The sequence below is a fragment of the Lepidochelys kempii genome, chromosome 10 (assembly GCF_965140265.1).
Source record: "Lepidochelys kempii isolate rLepKem1 chromosome 10, rLepKem1.hap2, whole genome shotgun sequence".
Taxonomy (NCBI): Eukaryota; Metazoa; Chordata; order Testudines; family Cheloniidae; genus Lepidochelys; species Lepidochelys kempii.
In genome coordinates this window covers 81,230,398-81,248,195 of record NC_133265.1, presented here as the reverse complement: position 1 = coordinate 81,248,195, position 17,798 = coordinate 81,230,398, and the positions used below count along the sequence as shown (strand labels likewise).

Below are 17,798 nucleotides of genomic sequence, written 5' to 3'. Positions count from 1 at the left end.
AGGCTGGCTCCGTGGTCGTGGCAGAGCCAGGGACAGGACCCAGGAGTCCTGGGGTCCAATCCGAGCGCAGGCAGCGGCTGCATTTCACCCCCCCCCCGGCTTGCCGGCCAGCCAGCGTCCTCCTCCCGCCCTCCTCCCCCAACGCCGCCCCGCCTCCCGCCCCGTCACCCTCCCTCTGGGGCGGGGGCCGGGCGCAGGGAGCCCCGGGCTGCAGCCGAGGCCGATGCGAGGGGACGCGGAGCGGCCAGCGAGCCGGGCACATGCAGGGCTCGGCGCGGAGGCGGCAGTTCCCGCCGGCGGCCCCGGGCTCCCAGCAGCCGCGCGGGTCCTTCTACCAGGGCAGGTGAGCGCGTCCCCCGGGCGCCCCGGGAGATGGGCCGGGGGAGCCGCCTGGCCGCGCCCCGCGGGGGAGCCGGGCGCCGCGCGGGGGGAGCCGCCTGGCCGCGCGCCCCGGGAGCCGGGAGAGCCGCCTGGACCGGAGCCGTGCGCTGCGGCTCCCTGGCGAGGGCAGGTTCCGGAAAGCCCGGGCGCCCGGCTCGTTTGCACGGGAGGCGGGGATCAGCCCGCTCGGTGTGACGGGGCAAGGAGGCCCGTGGTTGGGGCGCGCCCCGCCCCACGTACCGCCCCCGGCTCCAGCCTGCGGGTGCCGGTCTGCGCCCTGCTCGCTGCTTCGGAGCCGCGAATCCCCCTTCCGCTCCGGCCCGGCTCTCTCGCCCCCACCGCCTAAGCTCTTCACTGCCGCAGTTGTTGCCCCCGTCTCCCTGCCCTGCCTCTCCTTGCGGCGCGGCGACTAACCGCCCGGGCTCATGGTGCAAGGGGCTAAGACAGCAGGGTCTGGCTCGCAGAGGCGCGGGCCCCGCGTGCACTTTATTCGTGGGTATTGAATCAGCAGCTCTCTCTCTAATCCCCAAGGCCTGGCTGATTCCTCCAGGTCTGCACGGCTCCCAGCTTGCCTAATCCACCAGGAAAATACTCTCCTCCTCCCGGCGGAAACAACGCTCCCTTCCTCCTAAAGGGCCCTAGATAATCGTTCCAGCGTTCCCCCAAAATACGCTCAGACACCCTCAGGAAGAGCAGCCCCCAGCCTGTCGCAGGGCCAGCCTAGGAATTACACAAGAAACAGGAAAGGAGTACTTGTGGCACCTTAGAGACTAACCAATTTATTTGAGCATAAGCTTTTGTGAGCTACAGCTCACTTCATCGGATGCTGTAGCTCACGAAAGCTCATGCTCAAATAAATTGGTTAGTCTCTAAGGTGCCACAAGTCCTCCTTTTCTTTTTGTGAATACAGACTAACAGGGCTGCTACTCTGAAACAAGGAACAGGACAAACATTCCCCCACCTTCTGCTGTGCAAAGTATCAAAAGTAAATCTAAAAGGGCCTTTTGCTTTCCCATCCTCTTGTTCTGTCACTGTAGTGATCTGTCCACTCCTGTCTTTTTCTTCCCAAATAATAGTCACCGTTACTTGTCTGTATATATTAAATCCTACTTTCCTTGCACCAGAGATCTTAGGTAGAAGTTTTAAAAGCATCTATGAGAATTAGGAGCCTAAGTAGTCACTGGTGCCAATAAGATTTAAGTTCCTAAACTGCTTACTTGCTTTTGAAAATTTCACGCTTTACCTCACTTTTTTACCTTTGAAGCGTCCTGGAGGCCTCCGGCACTATGTGGGTAATAAATCTCTTATACAGATACCGCCAGTCAGGGGAACACTCAGGACAGATAAATTTTGCAACAAATAAAAGAATCAAGCCCAAGGATCCATACTTCCTTTGTGACACTAGATCTGGGGCACAGAAGAAGTGTACATATTGAACTCAGCAAAGCATCTCCTCTCCGGCTGGAGAACGGATGAAAAGGATGGGCCATTTTATTAACGAAGACCTGATCTACCCTAGGAAATTAGCGGCAAAGAGTCCTGGGGCACCTTATAGACTAACAGACGTATTGGACCATAAGCTTTCGTGGGTGAATACCCACTTTGTCGGCTGCATACACGAAGTGGGTATTCACCCACAAAAGCTTATGCTCCAGCACGTCTGTTAGTCTATAAGGTGCCACAGGACTCTTGGCCGCTTGCACAGATCCAGACTAACATGGCTACCCTTCTGATACTAGGAAATTAGATCAGGATAATAGTTAAAAAAAAATCCACATCCCTGAGTAACCCAGTTAAACTGACCTAACCCCTGGCATAGACAGCTCTAGGTCGACAGGAGAAGTCGCCTCTCGGGGAGGTGGAGTACCCATGCCACTGGGATAACCCTCCGGTCAGCAGAGGTGGTGTCTTCACTGAAGTGCTACCACAGCACCACTACAGCCTCTTACGCGTAGACAAGCCCAAAGTCTCACAGGACCACTGGCTACTGTAAAGAAGAAAAAGCTTTTATAACATTAGATTTCCTTTCCAATACCATCACTCTTTCTGTACTGCAGCTTGTTTAGAATATGTCCCTTTGTAAGACAACTGTCAGCCATTGTGAGCTGGACGGCTAAGAACTAAGCTTCAACGTTAGATAATATTTTAGCATTTGATCTCTCAAAACAGTCTCAAGGGCAATAGGTTTCAGAACAACGACATTAATGTAAAGCTGCTGTTTACCTCTAGGTGCACAAAGGCCTGATCTAGCTGTCGCATTCAAGGGGAAGACTCCCGTTACTTCAGTGGGAGTTGGATCACAAGGCATGCTAACGGGAGTTTGCACAGGCAGACGGAGAGAACAATAACCCCTAAATTAGAAAATAAAGGTGGACACGTTTCCAAAGTCGCACCATTTCTTTTGCCATTCGTGTGGCATTGGGCTGCAAAGGAGGAGAGAAATTGCTGGGGGAGTAAGGCTTTGTCATGCAAAGTTTAAAAATAGTTGTATTTCGTTCAACACTTAAAATAAACACATTCCCCAAAAAACAGCATACATACTTATTTTTAGCCAGTAATTTTTTTTTCACAAGTGGTTGTTGCTTTTGATGAATAGTGCTTTGCATTTCTGTACTGCCTCTCAACCAAGGATTTTAACCTTTGCTTGTTTCTCAGAGCGCAGTTCAACAGAGCTGCTTTGTCACACAGCAAAGCATAAGAGAAGCAGTGGGGTCCAGGGGATAGGACACTGAACTGGGTGTCCATACACCTGGGTTTCAGTCCCAGCTTCTCCAGTGATCTGTTGTGTGACCTGGGGTTAGGTGCTTAAGTCAGACATTTAGGCACCACTGCTCAGCTGGTGCTCAAAGTCTCTTAGGCACCTAGGTTTCTGCTGGTAGGCATCGCAAAGCCACCTAAGTCCTGATATTGCCCCCCATCCAACAAGCTGCTTGGAGCTCTCACGCACACGTCTCATCCGCAGCAGGAGTCTCAAAGCAGGTGTTCCCCTGCCTGCTCTTCCACAACCCGTTCATATCTTATTAAAATGGAGCCTTCTTAAAGTGCAGGACTAAAGGGTATTTTCTTCCCATTACTGTCAAGAAAGTGACCTTCTGGAAACACAAAGGGCTGAGGTTGTCTCTCCTGTCTCGTTAATAGGCATGGGTCAGCCAAGAATGAAGACACGTTTAAGACTTCTCAGTTTCATTTTGACCTGTGGTTCTACTTCACTCTACAGAACTGGGTGTTGGACTTTGGCCGTCCAATAGCTATGGTGAGTAGGACAGCTTAGCTGGCAGTGCCAGTCAGCTGAGGGCAACACAAAGGGTAGGAGGATGTAGAAGGAAGAGATTTTGAGCAGTCCAAGGAGCAGTGGGTAAAATTAGTGGAACTATGTTAGCTAAGCACAGAGAATTATCCCTGCACACTGGAACCCCAAGGTCTAAATCCTACTTCTGCCAGAACAACTTAACTTGCATCTTCTCTGTTCTCTAGGGATGGTCTCTGATTGCGTATCATTGTCATCATGATGCTATTGCTGTTGCCCGAGTTTCAATGACTGGTGCTAACTATACTGCTTACTTGGCAGAGCAGAAACCTCAGAAGTTTGGTCTTATCTCAGTACCAGCTTCCCTGCATCAAAATTAAATGGAGAGGCTGGCAGCATCCGTCACTAATACACAGTACATTGTGCCCACCTCCAGGAACTGCCATGTCTGAGAGCAAAAATCCCATCTATCTATTATGGCTGACTGGTTTTCACTTTCAAGCTGTAATTTTTTTGTTGGGCTACATGATTGAAGATGACCCCAGTGCCGGGAAGCCTGCAGAGTGTATTAAATAAGCAATGGATTTGGAATGGGCGTCTTAACAACCAGCCACACAAATTAGCTTTTGGCATTGTTGCAGGAGTAAGTGGATAAGGAGGAGAAAGAGCAGTGTGTTCTCATCTTATTTCAAAGTTCCAGTTTTATGGAGGCTTAATATAAATCAGAAAATATCTCTGGAAAATTGATAGTCAACTGGGTTTACTTCATTAACAGCTAGTCAAAGCCAAGACAGTCAGTTGGCTAACACATCAAGCCACAACTGGGATGTGACTGCAGACCAAAACTCAATCTCTTTCTTGTAATCACTAAACGTTCAGCCAGTCACCGTGGGCTGCAGATATAAGTTATAAATATCATGCAATACTTGTATTTAAATCCGTTGCCTGCTCTACTTACAGGCAAGGTATTTGAAGGTTTACTGACATTTTGTTTTTCTTCTCTCCTCAGATTATTCTACCTTTAGAGTGGTTTCCATTAAACAAACCTAGTGCAGGAGATTATTTCCATATGGCTTACAATGTTATCACACCATTTCTTCTTTTAAAGGTAAACCTCAAAGCATGGATGTTACATTTTTGAAACAAACACTGGGTATGGGCAAAACCACCAAAGACAAGAGGTTTTGCTGCAGGAATTCTTGAGGGAGAGTATGCATAACAACCCTGCTCAAATTCAGAAATCGCTTGCCAGGACCCAGTTCCACCCAGGGTAGGACTACTCTGAAATGCTTATGGGGGGAAAAATGGCAGCTTTTAAAGAACAAGATGTTAACCAGCCTGAGGTAACTGTAAAGTTCATTTGTCTTCTGACCTGCTGAGGCTAGAAACATTTTTAGCGGTTGGGTAGAAATGTTTTCATTGTCAGTAACTTGTCCAAGCCCTGGGCCAATGATCAGGGACGGATTTGATCCTTTCATTGCTGTGTGGGGGTAGCACTTCTCATTCTTATTAATTTCCCTGCCTATCATGAACTGTACCTCCAGGTTGGTTTCTCCTCTGCCTGTTCATAGGAACATACAAAGTGCCGCACTGTATCAGACCCATGGTCCCATTGAGTTCAGTAGCCTGTCTCTGACAGTGGTCAAAATCAGAAGCTTCAGTGGATGGTTTCATAGATTTAAAGCCAGAATGGCCCACTAGGATTAGCTCTAGTCTGACTTCCTGTATAACACAAACCAGAGAGTTTCATCCAGTAATTTTTGCATCAGCCCAATAACTTCTAGGTAAACTTAAGGCATCCAGTCTTGAGTTAAGACTTCAGGTGTTGGAGAATCCACCATATCCAGAGGTTAATTGTTCCAGTGGTTAATTACCCAAATGGGGAAAAGTTTGCATCTTATCTCAAGCCTGAATTTTTCTAGCTTTAGCTTCGAGCCATTGGATCATATGTCTTTGTCAGCTACAGTAAAGAGCCCTCTACTCTCAGAAAGCTTCTCCCAATCAGAACACGCAAGAAGCCCTGCAGTAAGCAGCTATGAACATTTTGTGCTCACCCTTACTAGTTAGAAATTGAATTATGCCCTGGAGTGAAAGGTTTATCCCTTCCAAAAAAATTTTTTTGTAAATCCTTACCTTGGATATTGTCCAATCCAATGTCCAATCCCTTTCTGAATCTTGTTAAGATCTTGGCTGCAATGATATCTTGTGGCAGAGAGTACCATAGGGTAACAAAGCATCAGGTGAGAAAGTGTTTCCTTCCATCAGTTTTCACTTTTTGGCCTTTCAATTTAATTGGATATCCTCTTGGAATTTTATGAAAGGATGAATAGGAATGTCCAACCCAACATCTCTAGGTCATTCATTATTTAGTATACTTTTATCATGTCTTCTCTCATTTGTCTTCTACAATACAGCCCCTATCTTTTCCATCTGTCTTCGGTTGGAAGATTTTTGCTTGGCTCTTATCCGTGTTGCTCACCTCTGAACCCCTCTTTCTGACATTCATTAAGTCATTATAAAAAAATCAATTGAAAGCTAAGCTTTGAAAATAGATTGTCTTGATTATTACTATCTTTTGAAAAACTTCTGCTAAGAAGCTTATTATTGGCAGCAGAGAAAAGGGCAGGCAGAAGACCATTGTAGCTGATTTTCCAAGCTAGGAAGGAGAACACAGCCAGAGCTATGGAGATGATCAGCTGTGTTTCCATGTGAAGCACCCTTATCAAAACTAGTCTTGAGAACTGACCTTTGGTGTTTAGCTCTTCAACCAGCACTAGAGAGAAGCCAAGAATGCTTTCGGTCAGGAGGTGAAATTGTTCCAAAAGTCAGTCGGATTTGCAGCCACTCCAATGTTTTTCTTTAGGCCCTTGATCCCAGTCTCCCAAAGCATTGAAGGTCAAATTAATGCAGTCTGTCTAGAAGCCTCCCTGCTGTGGAAGCCACCGATAATCCAATTCGGGGCATTCGTGCTGCTTTGACGTCTCTGTTACTGAATTGTCCTTTCTGGGGTGAAATTCAGCCCTGGGCAGAGGACCTGCACAAGATGCTAGTGATTGCCCCACCCCAGGGATTGGGCCATAAGAGCTTGAGTAGAATACACACATGGTCATGGGCAGGTTCCCACGCAGAGGAGAATTTCACCCATAAAGTTCAGCTTGGCTGCTGGTAGCAAAGGGTTATTGAATTCACCAAGCAATCTGATACGGTGCTTTGATTTTTCCCTTACATTAGTGCAGAGTAAAGGAAGCTTCACCTTCAGAAACAACTAATAACCTGAAGTATAGAGAAAAATGAGTCAAACTCCTCAGAACACAGTTCATCAGAGAGTATAGTCCAGCAGACGTCTGCACGAATTGAAGGAGGAGTTAGAGCATCATACGGTAACTTGGAGCCTTGCTGGAGGTGACACTCACCACTGGAGGGCACAAAGAGGCTTTCAGACAGAATCATTATGCTGCTCGGAGCAGGAACGACAGAAAGCCACAGCCGTTTTTCTTCTTAGGAATCGTGCTTTTGCTCATGGCTGATGAATAAATCAATAGCTTTGCGTACTATCTTGGATCGTTGACTTAGTTGCAGTGCGGGTGCAGTTAAGGATGGGCTGTCAGGTTTGAGGCTAAAAATACGGTGATTTATTTACAATTTTGATAGGAAAAAAAAATCAATACAACCCATTTCTTTGGTCCCCTGAGCTATCTGCATCCCTGATACGGCAATAGGGGGAGTTAGGAAACAGCTTCTCCTCTGGGTAGTGGATTCTATAATTGTCCAGCGGAAGATGCAAGGAATGCCTCGGGGGAGCATCTGACAGGATACAGGGCTGGACGGACCATGGCTCTGATCTGCTAAGGCGACATGCAGTTTGCAATGTTGTGTGGAATAACTTGCTTGTTGGGGAGGGGATGGACAAAGACTTAAAGTTGGCATTTTACAGTGGCTAGACTCGATCGTGTTTTATTTCCCCTCTGTTTCTATCTTCTGCTTCCTGGTTCAGACACCCTTAACCAGCCCTTTGAATTGCAGCTCATTGAAAGGTCCCCTAAGACCCTGCCCAGATCAGTGGTCTACGTCAGCATCATCGTGTTTGTCATGGGAGCGAGCATCCATCTGGTGGGCGACTCCGTCAACCACCGTTTGATTTTCAGCGGGTACCAGCACCATCTGTCCGTAAGAGAGAACCCAATCATCAAAAACCTCAAGCCGGAGACGCTGGTAAGGACGCTGGGGTGTGCAGCAGCATTGGTTTTAAGCTGCCTGGTTTTGTATACTACGGTAACGCCCCTGCATGCCATTCTAACCCTGCTTCATTCCGTTGCAGATTGATTCTTTTGAGCTGCTGTACTACTATGATGAATACTTAGGGCATTCCATGTGGTAAGTGATGTACAGCGCGTCTGACAGCCGCAGAACGTGGCAGGAGGTAAATCTGTTCTGTTCGCAGCTAGTAGGATGCAGAATAAAGCGCACACTCTAGGAGACCTGGGTAGGTACATTCCCATAGCAGGTGCCAGTAGCACAAGCCATCCCTTTGGAAAACTGCCACCGCCATTTTCGCTTTGTCCCTGTCGCTATCCTTCCCGTCCACAATTCCAGACCACTCTGTGTTCTTGACAGCAGGAGGACTGTTCAGAGCCATGCTATTTTCTATATAGGATGAGCACTTGGGGCCCTTGAAACGGGCAGCTGTGTAGGGCTCTTAGGACGAGGAACATCCTTGCAGGCACCGGTCAGGATTCTGCAGGCTCAGTGTCTCTCGTCTTTTTCCTCTTTTAATGTTCTTCCACTCCAGGGGTGTCCTACTGGGGCATGTCTACACTGCGGTTAGACGCCCGTGCCAGCTGGCTCGGTCTCGCAGGGCTGTTTAACAGCAGTGTAGACATCCAGTGGAGTCCAGCCTCTAGGACCTGCGAGGGGTCCCAGAGGTCGGGCTGTAGCCTGCGCCTGGCAGTCTGCACAGCAATGAAACTGTCCCGCAAGCCTGAGGCGGCCGGCACAGGCCTGCTGTAGGTTTTAATTACAGAGTAGCCCTACCCCTTCGTGAGTAAGGTTGGAATTTGCTCCTTCAGCTGGCCAGAGGCAGTTGCCGTGGAACAACACAAGGACTATGCATCTGCAGTAGTCGAGTCGCTGCCGGGCCCGGGAACTAGTGCATTTCCCGACCCAGCTTGCCCTGTGTCAGAGTTATTGCCGAATGGTGCGGAGCCTCCACGGCTTCGCCCAGGCAGCCGGGTTCGCTCAGCATCAGTCTTGGTTTTTCACTAGGCAAATCTAGGACCAAACAGGCTCAGTAACAGCAGGCACAACTGCTCAAGGAGTTGCAGGTCCTTCCTCAGCACGACTAGATGACCTCTCAAGATCCTTTCCCGCCATACGCGTCTGCTGTTAAACCCTCTGCCTACCAGTGCTACAGCCCCTGAAGGCATGAACCGATCGACGTCTTAACTCCAAAATGAAACTCCCCTATGTCCGTTCATTAGTGAAACTCCCTGACCAATTTTTCCTTAAGCTAGTTCCCATCTCTTATGCCATATAGACTCTCAGTAACCTCACTAGCAGCTCCCTGGTAAGGCTTGCATCCATCCGCTCTCAAATCAGTTGTGTTTCAGTTCACATGATCACAAACAACTGCTGGCTGTTATTAGAGAAAGGACAGGACTGCTGAGTAAAACTGTGACTAACCCTTGCACATGGTGCGAATGGGGGTCTTGCTGTCTTCAAAGGAACACAGAAATTCCACAAAATCCTCCACGGTGCAATACGTTTTGGCTGGCACTGCAGTAGCAATAACCTTGCCTGAGCAGCCCCCCGCCCAGGGCCAGTTGCGGGACCCAGGCTCCCCACAGCTGCCAGCGTGGCTTTCCTCAACCCAGCTCCGGCCAGAGGGGCGGCTCGGAGCCACAGCCCAGTCATGATACGAGCCAGGCAGGCATCTGTGGGGAGCCGCAGCAAACCGTCCATCTGCCCTGGGCGTGGGGCCCGAGCAGCCCCTGTCCCTACCCCCCAGGCCTTCCGCCCAGGGCAGGTGGAGGATCCGCTGCAGCTCCCCACAGCTGCCCACCTGCTCTTAGCGTCAGAGCCCTGCACAGATACAAAATGCATATCCGCATCCACGCTGGTGTCCGCAGAAATGGCCCACGGATATAAAACGGATTTGCGGGGCTCTAGATATGAGCAGCCCCCATTCCTGAGAGAAACAGTCACTGCTCTGTGTGCATTTTGTCCTGGCAGTGGATTTTAGCATGGACCCCATAGTGTCTCTACTGCAAAAATGGCGTGAGGCCTCCTTGAACACTGCAAATATAAATACTTTCACCCACAACCCACGTCCCTGCAGTACTCATTAGGGCTAGATCTGTGAAACAAGCAAAGTCAGTTTGTCTTAAGGAACACAAGTCAGCTGGCCCTTAACTAAGGCTCATTCAGTCTGTTTAAACCCCAGACTGGCTCTGCCCAGCGATGCCCGGCTTTTTAAATGCTGTCTTTCCAAGTGGCCCAATTTTTTAATAAAGTCCCTACGCATCCTATCAAGCCAGACGGTGCAAAAAATGCAAGTGTCAGATGGGGAACTTGGATCACTTACTAATCAGCAAACTCTTGCTTGTCCTTTGAGAGGCAAGGACGTCTATTTTCCTTTGAAAGCACTTTGCACACACCCCATATACAATAACTCAGTGCCAGGCGTAGCCAGCACTTTGCATCTCTTATCCGCACAGCTGTAATCTTGTGGCTACAGCGGTGACCACAACAGAGGGGGCTGTAGCATTACAATCAACACAGTGGCATGACCCTGAATGCAGACCACGCCTTCCCATTGGTGCAGTGTTTCCAGCTAGCCACTTCAGCACAGGCCTTGGCCAGTTCGCGGGTTTACCAGAAGTGGCCCCCGTTAGCCTCACTCAATTTCATTTGCCAAAAGGATTCCTAGGTTTGGCCCAGGGAACTAGCTGATGGTAGCCAGAGTCTGAGGCAAATCTGTAGCTGCAGAGTAAAGGGTTTCAGCCCTTGCAAGCTAACTCGGCTTTGGAAGGTTGTGAAAAGCCTCAGAACTAGGTTCAGACTCTGACATAGAGAACGGCTCTTCAGCCTTGGCTCGGAATAGGCCTACCCGGCTGTTTTTAGCCCCAGAGCGTGAGCCCCACCAGCCCAAGACTGTAGACCCTGGCTCTGAGTGGTTGCCTTGGGTGTTTGTTTGTGGGGGGGGGGCTGCAGTCTAGACGTACCCTGTGAAAGGAGTCGTCCCATGTCTGTCTCAAGCCGGTGTGCTAGAAGGGGTTTTTCATTACTAACAACCTGACCACAGCTTTCTTCTCCTGTCACAGGTATATTCCTTTCTTTCTCATACTCTTTATATATTTTACCGGCTGCTTCACACCCATTAAAGAAGAGAGCAGAATGCCATTAGCCGCCTTGCTGCTTATGGGGCCAAGCAGCCTTTATTACTGGTAAGTTAGCTAAGCTCCATGTGCAGGTAAGGGACATAGAAAACTAGCGGATGTTTGAATAATGATGCACGTGACTAGATGGCTCAGAGAATAGGTAATGGGAACCAAGCTGGTACAGTAACTTAAGTAACAGCTGCATAAGACCACCTCTGTATGAGACTGTGCCCCTCAGAGCAGGGTGGGAGGCACGCTGGTGGGTCTCACATCAGCTATTCTGGGGACAGAGGCTCTGGGACAGGCACTGTCCAGCAGTTCAGCTCTCTGGTGGGAAAAGCAAATTGGTGGGTGTGGTGGGGGAAGTGAAAATTCCTTTACCATGAGATGCCATGGAGAAGTTGGCATTCCTGGCAGACAGAGCTGGCCTGGAGGAGCTTAACAAATGGCTTAACATCCAGGACCTGCTTTCTGCATCAGAACCTTTGCTTTGGAGCTAGCGGGCTGTCAGTCACCTCTCCTTCCTAAGGGGCAGCTTACATCACCACATGGGATCAACAATACAGCATCTCTTACACACACACACCCACTCACCCCCCAGCAGGGTCTGGCTGCCCTGCCGCTGGGAGTGAGCCTTGCAGCCCAGCTAAACAGACTCAAACTAGCACAAGAACAATAGCTTGGCCGTGCCGGCTCAGGCTAGCAGGCCTTTGGGGCATTAGGTGGACTTGAGAGCCCGAGCAGCAGCCTAAGTCGCAGTGTCCACACTGCTCTTTTTAGCACGCTAGCTTGAGTCTGTCTAGCCAGGCTGGGAGACCTGCTCCCAGCTGCAGTACACAGGTACCGGGAGACAATGCCCACGACTACACCAGACTTTCGGGTCAGCAGCCGATCCCAGCCTACACCGTAAATCTGCCTGGTTAGCATGAAAAACACTGAATGCTACTTCACCATCTCACCATCCCCTAGGAGTATTCAAGTGAGATTATTATGATCTCTCGACTTCGGATGTTCAGCCTTGATTTTATTTGCCGTATGCACAATCTGTAGAGCCTGGAGCACACTGTGTTCCATGCAACTTCTAGGAATATTCACCTTTCCTGTGCAAGTCTATCAACAATATTTAAGTTATTTATAATAATGGAAATCCCCTTTTATCAGTCATCTAGGCTTTTTAATATATAAATACAAGTCCTCTTCATCTGCATGCTGCTTTTCTGCTCTGCCTCCTTAGCTGGAATAGCCTTTGGAGAAAGGGCTTATTTATTTCCCATTTTCATTATTCTCTTTCCAAATGCTTTCCCTGATGGCGACCAAAGAGCTTGTCATTTGTCTTCAGAGATTATGTTCTCTTTTATCCAGATCTCTGCCCCCTACCAAGACTGTATTTCATACACTAAATTAATTTTTTATAGTCAAATCAGCTTAATGGTTTAGCCAACTCTCAGTTACCCCATTCTAATTTCCTTTAACTGCAATTCCTGTTCTTTTATGTATTTAGGAATGGAAAAGATTTAAAAGCCAGGGGGAGCTTAATTCCTTCGCTTCTCCCTCCTCTCAGTTCCCTTTTTGGTTCAGATCTCTGTAAGCAGTAACCCATTTTATCATTCTGGTTTGGCTCTGTCCTGCCTGTCCCACTGTGATCTATTAATTAAGAGCTGTTCTATAAAGCCTCCAGTTAGTTTCCAATTTTCCTGATTCACTTTGCTGGCATCTCTAAGTCTCTCCTGGATCGTAGTACACAGCTTCATATTGATTCACACCAAGAACCAGGGCATGACTAGATAGGAGAGATATGGAGCACTATAAATGCCCCCACAAAAAAGTTGGATTTATGGCATTCATGAAAAATGCCAGCCACCCCTTTTAAAAAACAAACTTCTACCTCTCATGGCCCAACCTCTACAATTGCTAATGCCCTGTCTATCCTGCAGGCTTTGCACTGATGAGACCACAGCAGTGCAAATCCTCAGTGTATTCATGATGCACCAGTGCAAGTCTGGTGCACTGGTACAATCTGCTCTGCTAAATCACACTTGGGCAAGATCTGTTTGCACAGGTGCAGCACATCTGCATCAGGGTTTGCATTGGAGTGACTACCTCACAATGTAAGTACTGGGGCCTCGTGGATTGAGAGTAAAACTGGGACTCAGGAGACCTGGGTTCTATTCCCAGCTCAGCTACTGGCTCGCTGGGACCTTGGGCAAGCCACTTCCCATCTATGTGCCTCAGTTTCCCCATGTGTAAAATAGGGTGAACGGTATATTGTAAAGCTATACAAGAGTGAGGAGATATTTATATTATACTATAGTTACACTGGTGCCAATTTCCTTAGTCTAGACAAGTCTCAAGTGTAAAGTGTCCTATTGAACCTCAGCTTCTGCCCTGTGTGTTTCACTCTCACTCATCCCTCATGTTGAAGCTAGAATCTAGTCAGGTGGGAAGAGAGATGGCCAGTTTTAAAACCACATTCTGAACAAGGCGGGCAAACACATTGAGTTACTTATGGTACCAGTTACAACTTTTGGTTATTAAAATGGATTTAAAATATATAGTTTTCTAATTTTCACATTGAGAATTACCCTGACAACTGACAAATGTAAAGACGCAGCCCTGCAGCTAAGTTTCATTTTGGCTGAACAAATGCGTTCTAGATGCGTAAGGCGGAAAGAGTTTTAAAATTTAACTTTGAGAATTTATGCGGCTCGGACTCTCCCTCACCTTGGCCAATGAAAGTCAGTTACTGTCAAGTTCCTGGCGTTGCAATGGCTGCATGAGGGAATGTTTATTTGAAAACATCTGTTCATGTATGAAATATAGGGAAGAGGCATGAGGCAGTGGTCTGAGAATGAGACTAGGAGCCAAAAATACTCCACTCTGATAGATTTCCTCTGGGGAAATCCCTTAATCCCCTGCCTCAGTTTCCCCAGCAGTACATAATACCAGTTACTCACCGTGAAGTTTAATGTTGGTAAAGGGGAAGATTTTCCAATGGTACAAGACACAGGTAGCTGCTCAGGTCCCACTGGAAGTCCCAAGCCTCCCAGCAAAGTGCTTTCCATCCATCAATAGCTATAGGCAGGCTAAGGATTATGATTGCTGCGTGGTCAGAGAGGCACAAATGATATTTTTGCATTGCAGGTATCTTGTGACAGAAGGTCAGATTTTCATCCTCTACATTTTTACGTTCTTTGCCATGATGGCTTTAGTCATGCACCAGAAACGGAAAGGACTGGTCTTGGACAGCAACGGATTCTTCCTCTTCTACTCTTTCATTATTACATTGGTCTTAATTGGTGCTTGGGTGGTTTGGCTGTGGAATGACAAAATCCTCAGGAAGAAGTATCCTGGCGTCATTTACATTCCAGAGCCCTGGGCCTTTTATACCTTACACCTGAGCAATCTCCATTCGGCAAAGGAAGGTTTTTAAGCGGCGATATCTTCGGAGCGGTGGATCTCTCGTTTTTCCTAATGTGGATGTGTTTCAAATCAGTTACTGACTGTGGTAGCTGGACCGCGTGCTGTACGCGAACCCAACCCGGGGGCAGGGCTTTGTTTGAATTGGAGGGGAGGGGTTAAGTCTGCTGTGAAATACTTACCCTAGTGCGTTGGAAGTTACTTTCCAAAGCTGCCATTCTACACGTTCTAGTTTGCATTCAGTGCCGGTACATAACTGACCTTGGCGGGAGCACTGACAGACTCCAGTCGGTATCCGAACAGACTGCACAATGGCATGCTCCTGTTGTACAGTAAAACTTGTCCTGATCTAGCACACGGTGGGGCATTTTCCCCCAGTCTTTGGTAAAGGGCCAGCCTTTCTTTTCTGAGCTGAACGGGGGAAGTGCTCTCATTCCTGGACCTCTGGAACATGGCATGCAATGACTTTAGAGCAGCGGTTCTCAAAGTGTGGGTTGGGGCCCCAAAGTAGGTCGCAACACCATTTTAATGGGGTCATCAAGGCTGGCGTTAGACTGGCTGGGGTCCAGGGCCAAAGCCCGAGCCCAGCATCTGGGGCCAAAGCTGAAGACTGAAGGCTTCAGCCCTGGGTAGCGGGGGCTCAGGTTACAGGCCCCCCTGCCTGGGGCTGAAGCTCCAGTTTTGGCACCCCCACCCCCAGCACGGGGTGGCAGGGCTCAGGTTTTGGCTTTGGCCCTCCCACCCAGGACAGCGAGGGCTTGGGCGGGCTCAGGCTTTGGTCCCCCCTCTTGGGGTCGTGTAGTAATTTTTATTGTCAGAAGGGGGTCATGGTGCAGTGAAGTTTGAGAACCCCTGCTTTAGAGAGACCTCCTCCTCTGAGCCTGGCACAGCTGAGCGATCCAACATCTTGGCATGGATCATTGAATTCATCCCCTCCTCCCATACTACGCAAAGGCATCATGTAAGGGGCTGCACGGGGCTTGGAGGGGGCAGGGCAGTTCAGCCTACCCTTGGTGGCTGCTCTTCCAGCCTGGAACAGGGACTGCAACTGTGAGTGCCACTTACATCGGGGGTCATGGGCACTCGTTCGTGTATTTTGGACCCAAGGCCACAGTCTCACCACCCCGATCCATGCACGAGGCTCTCCTGTTGTGCACGGTTAATGTTAACTGAGAGAGAGAGTGAAACTAACCATCTTTGCACCTGTAAGTTACACATTCCTCAGCTGCTTTAAAGCAGAGAACACCCCCGCAACATGAACCAGGAACCAAAGAGCAGATGTGTTTGGCAGCTCACTGCGTTTCTGATCACAGGTGCTCAGCGGGTTAGGATTTAAGGGATAGCACCCCTTTGCCCCCTGGGTCCCGCTGCCATGCACGGTGACTCTCGTGGGCTGGCTTTAATTCCTCCTGCCCATTGTGGATTTAGACTTTGCGACTGTGCCGAACACTCAGGGAGGGAGACTCGCTACCAGCACAGCAATGAGGGGCAGGAAGGATTGATCAGACCACCCCGATCTAGTCAGGACTGGGGGTTAGGGGGCCTGCACAAAGGGTTAAACACCTCCCTGGGCGAATGACCTGGCTCACAAACCCTTCCCTCGCCCAGCTATTTCCACCCCACTCACACTAATCTTTCCCCCCCAGCCCAGCTGTTCCCCACATGCTTGTACTCCTGGGTCTTTCCGCTCACTCCTCTCCCTTCATCCTCTTCCCAGGCAGGGTAGGAGCTGGTATCTGGAGTGGTCTCTTTCTCAGGTCCTCCTGGACCCTGGCATCCCCCAGAGGGGAGGGGAGGGGGCTGCAGGTCCTGCCTGGTATGGGGACTGGTGCAGTAGCTGGATTCTATCTGCACCCCTCCCCTCTCCCACTGCTGCCTGCTTACTCTGCAGGTGCCCTTCAGCTGTTCCTCACTGACAATACGTCACTATAGGCTTAAAAATAGTACCGGGTTTGAGGAAACTCCTGCACCGTAGCCGTCTATAACCTGTCAGGATAGTCACAACGACATTAGCAGGCTGAGTGTGTCGCTTTTGACTCAGTGACTCGATATGCTTCTCGACTCAGTGAGAATTTAACAAATTCCCGTCTCAGGACAGGACCGGAGTAGCCAGGGATCTTTTAATCTCCCCTCCCACCCAAACTCCTACCTTTGTTTCCTCACTCTCAGGTTATACAGTATTAATGCAGACTTTGATTTCCCTTCCTGGAAACGTTTAACTAAATAAAGCAGGAATGACCCAGCGCTGCTCGGTTTTAACCTACCTACAGCTGAGACGGACTTCAATGCATATCTGCCAATTCTTCAGCATCTCCCCCTGCCTGGCAGCATGGCCCAGGGCTCTCCAAGCCTGCCAGGTTCTGATCGCCATCTGTGTCTGCTGGTAGCAGCGAGGCTTGGCGACCTTCAGTGCCGCGCAGGATCAAGACCAAAGGGTGTCTCTCTGCAGCTTCTTTGCTCCACAGAGCTCAAGGGAAGACTCATTTTGCTGGCGGGGCAGCTTGCCAATAACTCTGTGATGTGAAGCAGGCAAACCTGCAAAGATAAGAGACGCTGGCATCAGTTCTTGTACCTGGCAGCTCCCTGGTTCTGCGTTTCTTTTCAGGCACCCCAAAATGGGACCTGTTCAGTGAACATTCAGTTGCATTTGCAGTTGTCCAGCACAATCTAATGACCCCTTGAGTGGAAAGTGTCTAGGCAAGTGTAGAACGTACTGGACTTTGGTGACTCACCCACGCTCCTCCATTATTTTTGCATGCTACATCCAGTCTGGTGTCTGTCGCACCTTATGTCCTTTGTAACACAACTCACTAATTCTCTTCTGATACTCAGGTAGCAAACAATGCAATAGGTGTGCAGAATCTTTTTGAACTAAAGCTGGTTTTTACCTCCTGGAATTCTTTGGCTAAATCCTTGTTATTTATATCCGTCACATCGTATTACACCCTAGTGTGGCACAACCCAAGTGTAAATGAAGTGTTCTTCACAAAAACCCCAAAATAAAAGCATTTGTGTATGGCTGGAAGTAGTTATTGAACCAGTTCTGTTCTTTATGGGAGGTGGTTGCCCAACTGGTTGGAAAAAGCACACACAGTGGTGGTTCACAGTCAAGCGGGAAGGGCATATCGAATGGGGTCCCCCAGAGATCGGTCCTAGGTCTGGTTCTATCCAATATCTTCATAAATGATTTGGATAGTGGCATAGAGAGTACACTTATGAAGTTGGCAGACGATACCAAGCTGGGAGGACTTACAAGTAGTTTGGAGGACAGGATTAGAATTCAAAATGATGAACACAAACTGGAGAAATGGTCTGAAATAAGTCGGATGAAATTCAATAAGGACAAAGGCAAAGAGGAATAATCAATTGCACAAATA

At 48.9% G+C, this 17,798-nt stretch overlaps 1 protein-coding gene across 2 annotated transcripts; it reads left to right on the top strand.

Annotated features, from left to right (window-relative positions):
* Positions 1-172: 172 nt before the first annotated feature.
* CLN6 (CLN6 transmembrane ER protein) lies at positions 173-17,442 on the top strand. 2 transcript variants are annotated; one of them, XR_012154112.1, is made up of 8 exons: positions 173-343; positions 3,520-3,634; positions 4,638-4,736; positions 7,652-7,840; positions 7,947-8,002; positions 10,948-11,070; positions 14,146-15,037; positions 15,095-17,442. XR_012154112.1 is itself a non-coding variant. In XM_073304448.1 (7 exons), the coding sequence occupies exons 1-7, from the start codon at positions 261-263 to the stop codon at positions 14,432-14,434; spliced, it is 954 nt and encodes a 317-aa protein (XP_073160549.1). In that variant the 5' UTR covers positions 173-260; the 3' UTR covers positions 14,435-17,442. The 2 variants fall into 2 exon arrangements, 1 of the variants encoding a protein (XP_073160549.1); XM_073304448.1 differs by having other exon boundaries at positions 14,146-17,442.
* Positions 17,443-17,798: the final 356 nt, after the last annotated feature.

Excerpts from the sequence above, each read along its gene's own strand:
- CLN6 (XM_073304448.1), top strand. The coding sequence starts at position 261 with ATGCAGGGCTCGGCGCGGAGGCGGCAGTTCCCGCCGGCGGCCCCGGGC. Across the intron at positions 3,635-4,637 it reads TTGGCCGTCCAATAGCTATG|ATTATTCTACCTTTAGAGTG; the intron begins GTGAGTAGGACA and ends TTCTCTCCTCAG. Across the intron at positions 4,737-7,651 it reads CACCATTTCTTCTTTTAAAG|CTCATTGAAAGGTCCCCTAA; the intron begins GTAAACCTCAAA and ends TTTGAATTGCAG.